Source organism: Zingiber officinale, chromosome 4B (assembly GCF_018446385.1).
Source record: "Zingiber officinale cultivar Zhangliang chromosome 4B, Zo_v1.1, whole genome shotgun sequence".
In the NCBI taxonomy this organism is placed as follows: Eukaryota; Viridiplantae; Streptophyta; class Magnoliopsida; order Zingiberales; family Zingiberaceae; genus Zingiber; species Zingiber officinale.
In genome coordinates, this window is record NC_055993.1 from 5,179,973 (window position 1) to 5,187,442 (window position 7,470).

A 7,470-nucleotide genomic window follows, 5' to 3' on the forward strand; every position below is an offset into this window, starting at 1 on the left:
GTTCGACTAGCTCACGGGCTGGTCATCCTTGGATTGAGGGCCTTAGCGTTGGATGAGGAGCAAAGGTCTTGTCGAGAGTGACACACTAGCTGTCATCTTTTCTTAACTTTGATGACTATGTCACCTTGATCTTGACCGTCAGGTCCTCCTGAAGTACGCATATAATATCCCGTATCACTGGTAATTAAATTAGAGCGATGGATTTTTTTTAATTGACCAAATATGTAAATTTTCTTTTGGATTAAGTTTATAAAAGTAAATTGAGAAAAATCTAATTTAATTTTTTAAAAAATAATTGCACATGGGTATATAAGTATAATTATAAGCAAGTAATTGTTAGGATTAATTTTAACCAATTTAATAGCAAAAATCCAGCACTTATCCTTCGACTAGCGGCTCCACTAAAGCTTCGCCTTTTGTTCTTATACCGTGAGCGGGTAACATTCAAACAGGTACAAAAGGTTTTGGATGCTCTTTTGTTTCTGTCCTTTTTGAATTATCTCCCTCTCGGTTTATTATTCACATCAACGTAAAAATTACAGCCCCAATCACTCTCTCCTTTCTGAGTTCTGCGGCAATGGCGTCGATTCGAACGGGCGGAGCCGCTCGAGCGCCAGGGAAGCAGCCACGAATGCACTCGAGCTCCTCCTCGGCCCTCCTCACTCCTGCGACAATGCCACTGGCGAAGAAGGCACCGAATGTCGACAGGGTGAAAAACCTCGTGGACATGGCCCCCCTGATCGAGTCGCTCATGGTCGCCGCTCACTTTTCTGCCTTTCGTTTTCTAGTCGTATGATTTCCTTTTCTTCTTTGTTTATCCTCTTTCTACTCCTAGTTAATTGGCTTCTCTGGATTTGTGGTAGGATCGGAGGCCGAATCCTTCGTTTAGACGGCGGGCGTCAATGGTGTACACGCCTACTCCTCAGCTGAGGAAGGTGATACTTTTTTTAATTTTTGCTTCATTTTTCTTTTTATGTTTCTCAAATCAATATTCTGGAAGATTCAGCTCAAGTGCGCACATCCCAGTGGTTTAGTGATTTGCCAAATGATAACTTCCATGGAAATAACTGATTTTGCGACAACGTCCTTGACCTTCATTTTCATTTTGTTGATCTATCTGAAATTGTCTCTAATCTATCTTCTCTAGTGGAAAAACTTCTCAATTATTATTATTATTATTATTATTTATTTAAGGTTGGTTTATGATGGTGTGATGCAATGCTCGTTATGAGCTCTAAATCAAGGATGTTGGTTGGTAGTCTAATTACCTCTTTAATGAAAGTTGCATCATCTGGTAAAAGTATGTTAAAGGCAAAGGTCTATCATTGTTTGTTACCTTCGTGTTAACACGATTGAATGGATAAAAAACAAGCGATAGAATAATTGCAGTACAGATGGTGTGCCTTGTTTTTCTGTTGAGATTATCATTACCATTTGCAATGTTCACTGTTGTTTCAGAATTTAATTTACTAATTGAGCAGATTGTGTTGATAGTTGAACCACCTTTTCTAGACTCCTCTGCAGAACACTCATTGTTTTCTTAAAATGCATTCTCTACTATATTTTGAGTTTCCATAGTAAAGATATCAGTGATATTAGAATCATATGACCAGGCTAATTCTCATTGACAAAATCCAGACTGTTAATCAAAATGGGAAGGTAACTTCTCAAACACATTCTAATGTTGCAAATAAGGAGCCAGATAAAGCAGATGTTGTTTCTAGTTTATCAAGTTTTTCATCAATTAAGTATGAAGACCTCATTAAGAACGAGGAAGAATTAAAATTGTTAAAGGGAACAAATTGAGGAGCTTCAGAAAAATTTTCTGGAGAAAGATGAAGCTTTAAGAGCTTTAAAGGACACAATAACTGAAATGAATGGTGTTCATTAGGTGAACTGGACCTTGTTCACAGTTGTGATGGTTCATTATGCTTGTATTTTAGAAACTCAGACAAACCACATTGTAATGTAAATCAAATTGGGACTGAGGACCAAGAAGTTATAAGCTAGTTTCTACATTGTTGATAATGATCAAATAATATTTATTTTAAATATGATTAGTATCATAAAATTTTTATTGATTATTTTGCTCATTGAAGTATTATTTTTATTAGGTTATCATTTAGAAAAGTAAAATTAAAATGATATAAAATTATTATTGTAAAAATTAACTGCTAACTTTTATATGTTGTAAAAATTAATAAGTAACTTTTACATTGTAACTAAGAAACTATATGTTAACTTTTATATGTCGGAGCGATCAAATAATGCATGTATATTTTGGACCATTCAAATGAGACGTTTATTTGACTTTAAATAGAAATGAGGCAGTGCTTTAGATTTTTGCTATGTGAGCCCCTAAATTATGTTTGAATTTAATGCACATGATCAATTTTTTTAAAATTATTAAAACTGTAAATATAAATATAAACATATTTTGTGGATTAATTTTTTTATTTATTTATGCCGCCACATGAAAATTTTCTACTTTGAAAATGTTCTTTGAATATTTTACAAGAGTTTTATAATTTTAAAAACCATATTTTGATAATATGAAAAAGTCTCAAGACATTTTTGAAAAGAGAGAAACCCGAAATGGCAACATCTAAATTTTCAATTCTGAGGGGTCTTGTGAAGAATAATGTACATTTGTAGGGTAAAATGAAATTTAACATTTTATCTTAATTCATCACGGACGTGAGGCGATCTGGGGTTACATGTAAAATTACCGAACATGAAGCGGCGCCGCCGCCAAATGTAACCGCATCTCCGTTCCGCACCTTTCTTTCTCTTCAGCCCTCGCTCCCTCTCTTCCCTCCCGCGAACAAATCAAACGCGATTCAACAAGCATCAAGTCGCCGGAGGAGGAGACAAGCGCGGTGGAAGAAGCGATGTGCCAGAACCCTAACCCTAGATCCGGCCCCAACCCAGATCCGAGTACCAGTAGCTCGATCTGCAGCACGACCCCCGCTGCCGAGGAGCAGCGCCGCCGAGGGGACTTCACAAAGCAGGCTCTGGTTCAGGACCTCGCCCGGAGGCTCTCCGCCGCCGACCTGTCGGCGCGGGTTCAGGCCGCGCGGGAGGTGCGCAAGTTCGCGAGGGCGTCGGCTAAGTCCCGCTCCAGCTTCGCCGTGGCGTCCGTGGTGCAGCCGCTCATCGCCATGCTCCCTTCCCCGGACCATGACGCCCAGGAGGCTGCTCTGCTTGCGCTGCTCAACCTCGCCGTCCGCAACGAGGGGTGAGTTCGTCAATCTGTGGTTGTTCTCCCTAAACCGATTGGTGTCGGATCTAGCTTATTGACTGAAAAGATGACCACTTGAATTTCGATGATCAGTTTATCCATTCAGGAATGTTGACTTTGATGTTTGGAGTTGATCAAAAAGCTGAAAATGACATGCTGAACAGTCTGAAATCAGTGTAGCAATGGATGCAACTGAATCTAACTTTGTTTAAGTTTTACTCTGAAAATTTATTCAATTTTTCTTCTTACAGGAAATTGATTTGATGATAAATTGCATTAAGGACAGTAGTTTATCTTGTCTAGATCCAAATCCCTTAATTGTAGATTTGCCTTCTATCATATCAACACACCTGTGAATGCTTATTTGTGCTTATCTGCTGATTTTTTACAGTCCATATACTCCTGTTCTTTTGGAAGTATCAATATAACATGGAAAAAATGATCTTCTTGAAGCTCAGAAGTGTTATAAATGTCAGGAATTATCAATATAACATTGCATCCATAAGAACTTATGCATACAGTCTGGCCATGTCATGTTGCCACAAGCATTCCCGATAATGTGACTTTGATAATTAGTGGCATTTCAGATCAAGAGGCCTATGCTCTCGTGGCATAACATTTTTCTTTCCTAGATTTAAGTGTGACAATAAACCTTGGTCAAATTTGGCATTCTGGGAGATTGTATTGAACTGAAAGTTTGGTTAAATAAAAGGCTCTAGTGCTTTCTATAGGATGCTGTGTATCAAGTATGAGAACGTCCTGATTCTTTTTTCTTAAGCAATCATTTTATGCTTTTGAATTGATTTGGTTTTGCAATCAGTTTTTATATCTTGTTCTTTGAACTTTTCACTCAGTATACAATTGGACTTGAATGGTCATACTATCAGTTTTGCTAGTAAGTTTAGTAAATTTAATTGTTACTAAACTTAAAAAAATAAAATAAAATAAAATAAAATAAAATATAATATAATTAAAAAAAAAATGCCCTTCCTGATATTTATATTTGGAATTGTTAAATTCTGTTTATGTGAAGCATTTTAGCTTAGTTTTGTATGCATTGTTGTTTGATTCTGATGCTTTCATAAGATAGCATGTCTTGCAGATCCCCATTATTATGCCTCTAAACCTATATTTTTGAATCTTTTCTGGTGCTTATTGTAGCTACCTCCTCTGAACTTGAACCCTATGTGAGGGCCAGATGGTTTAGTTTTTTTTGTGCTGAGATGCATGTATAAACAATAAGCTTTAATTGCAGATAAGGTACCTCTGTAGTTATATAAAAGGGTTATTCATTTATAATGTTCAATTTGACAAAGATCTCAGTTAAGGCCCTGTGGACTTTGGTACCTCACTGCTTACAAGAATCTATATTGATATTATAAACATATTGAATTTTTTGTTTAATGCATAATGGGAGGCTTGGTTATTGAACTTCTAAATGGTGTTTCTTGTGTCTCTACTGGTGAGACTTCTAATTCATCCGATGGCAGTAAATTCATGTTAAAAATAAACTAGCACTTAGATGTATTTGTTGAGAACTTCAATTCCAAATCCAGCATGCTTTCTGACATAAATAGAATTTGGAGAAGTTACATTATGTTATTTTCTGAAAGATATCAGTGATATCGGTTCAGTTTACACACTAATGGTGCTCCAAAAATGATAGTTGAAATTTGAGTGTTCTGACTAGGGTAATTACTTATTTCGATGAATAAAGTTGAGCAATTATTATGCAAATATTCAAAATTTTCAACATGAACTTGTTTGTACAATCTTCCATGATGTCTTTAGTAGGCAGGTTTAAGCCCCCAGGGCGTAGCGCAGACGGTGGGCGCATGACATCTCTGGCGTAATGGCTAGAGGTCGATTCTCAGGAATTGACGACCTAGGGTTTACCCCACCATGCGCCTATGACCTGTGTACCTGCATGAACCTCCCTCCATATCCGTAGGGCCGGCACTAGGGGGGCCGCTAAGGTAGCGGATCTACCTTTTTAGTAGGCAGGTTTAACCTTAAGTCCTTAACTACTATTAGAAATTTTTTGGAGATCTTACTATGTCAAGTCTGCTTGTGAATTGCATCATCAACATTCCATTTACAATACCTAAATGGCTAACTAAGAGTATTCAAAATCATTCAATCTCTTGATGTGGACATTTTTGCTGCATGATTTCAAAAAAGCATTATTGTGCAATAAGGAAGCTTAACTAAGAGTATTCAAAAGATCATTTTGAATTACAATCATCATTTTCTAGAGTTCCGTTATGGATTTTTTTGTTCGAATGTTGTTCTTTACTGAGAGTATTATTTTCCCTCAGAAACAAGGATAAGATCGTGAAGAGTGGTGCTGTGCCCCATCTGGTGGAGCTCCTCCGAACCGGGAAGAACAATCTAAGAGAGTTGGCTACTGCAGCAGTCTTGACACTCTCAGCATCTACCCCTAATAGACCAACCATTGCCACCTCTGGAGCAGTTCCTCTTCTTGTTCAAATTCTAACTGCAGGAAGTATTCAAGGAAGGGTTGATGCCGTCACTGCCCTCTACAATCTTTCTTCTTGTGAAGATATCACCAACTTTACACTACCATCAGAAGCAGTTAAACCACTCCTCACCCTCTTAAATGACAGCAAGAAATACTCAAAGTTTGCTGAAAAAACCACCAGTCTCTTGGAAATCTTAGCCCGGTCCGAAGAAGGAAGGAACTTGATCTCCAACTTTGGTGGAGGCATTTTGACACTGGTAGACACCATTGAAGAAGGTTCATTTCTCAGTGCAGAGTATGCTGTCGGAGTGTTGCTCTCCTTGTGCAACAATTGCCGGGAGAAATGTAGGGAACTCATCCTCAAAGAAGGTCCCATTCCAGGTCTCTTGTTGTTGACAGCAGAGGGCACAAAGAAAGCCCGCGAGAGGGCTCATGATCTTCTCAATCTTCTCAGGGATGACTCCAAGAAGAAGAGAGTTGCATCAAAGGAGCTAGAGATTCTAGTTTACGACATTGCGACTCGGGTCGATGGACCGGTCAAGGCCGCAGCAACGGCAAAGCGAATAATGGAGGATATGGCTAGACGAGGTAAGGAACTCAGCGCCACCAAACTTCACTCCAAAGGATGCCACTAACTTCAAATGACTTCTTCCTGTACCCAGCGAATAGGTTTTAGATTAGAAGTGTAGGATTTCTCAGAATCGAGTGTAAGATGGTTTTGTGTGTTCTGTGTTTCTTCTGTTCTTTTTCATTTCCCCATTTTCTCTGTACATGTTGACACCGACTTTAGCCAACTTGCTAAAGTGGTGTGCTACGATTTCAAGGTTTGAATGTCCAAAAATACTCACCGGATTACGATTAAGTTTGATCTAATTTACTTTTTGTGTGCAGATTTTGTTCTAGAAGGTGGATCATTCTTTCATTAGATGAATTGATAATATTTGTTTGATCAACGGTACAGCGGTCCCATGTCGTATGGAGGGAGGTTTAACAGGAGCAAGGTGGCAAGCAAGGTAGGGTCTCTACAGGCGGTGAAACCCTGGGTCAGCCTCTTTCCGATTCTTCACCGCTTGGGTCAGCCTCTTTTTGATTCGGATAAAATATCATGTACTTACCATCTGTGCTAAATCCCGTGGGCGTTGGTTTTGCTTCTTAAGCGTTGTTGATCAATGGTTTAAGCTCTCACTGAAATATCAATATAATGACGTTTCATTTATACTGTCTACTTGGGAAAGAGGGGTTAGGGGAAACGAAGTAGTTTAGCTTTATGGGGAAAAGAAAGAAAGGAACTGGGTTAAAATGCCAGCATCTCCGTTTACTTGGATAAAATTATGGATGGAAGAACATGGAGAAACTTGAAAAATTAATAATAATAATTAGATCAACTATTGCCTATTCAAATCGCCAATCACCAAACAAAATTGACCGGTGAGACAATGTTTCATTCCCCTAAAACTTGGCAGAAACAAAAGGACTCTGCACAGAAATAAGATCTTCAATTCTTCATTTCTCTGCTAGTGAAAGTGGAAAGTAATTTTTCCATTCCTTTTTAGTCTTTCATTTCTTTCATCCCTTATTTCTTCCAAGTAAACAAATCATTCTTAAAAAAATTACAGTGTACATTGTGAAAATTGACAATAGACTTCGAATATTATCCGAAGTAAATTATCGAAGTAGACGCACGTGAAGTAAAATAGTCAATTTTTTACTTCGCCACACTTTTACCGAAGTCTATCACCGGTCCAAA

At 38.1% G+C, this 7,470-nt stretch overlaps 1 protein-coding gene across 1 annotated transcript; it reads left to right on the forward strand.

Moving 5' to 3' along the window:
- Positions 1-2,681: 2,681 nt before the first annotated feature.
- On the forward strand, positions 2,682-6,613 carry LOC121974551 (U-box domain-containing protein 4-like). Its single transcript, XM_042525661.1, has 2 exons — positions 2,682-3,238; positions 5,560-6,613. Exons 1-2 carry the CDS (start codon positions 2,892-2,894, stop codon positions 6,356-6,358), a joined length of 1,146 nt encoding a protein of 381 aa, XP_042381595.1. The 5' UTR covers positions 2,682-2,891; the 3' UTR covers positions 6,359-6,613.
- The last annotated feature ends 857 nt before the right edge of the window (positions 6,614-7,470 follow it).

Excerpts from the sequence above, each read along its gene's own strand:
- LOC121974551 (XM_042525661.1), top strand. The coding sequence starts at position 2,892 with ATGTGCCAGAACCCTAACCCTAGATCCGGCCCCAACCCAGATCCGAGT. Across the intron at positions 3,239-5,559 it reads CTCGCCGTCCGCAACGAGGG|AAACAAGGATAAGATCGTGA; the intron begins GTGAGTTCGTCA and ends ATTTTCCCTCAG.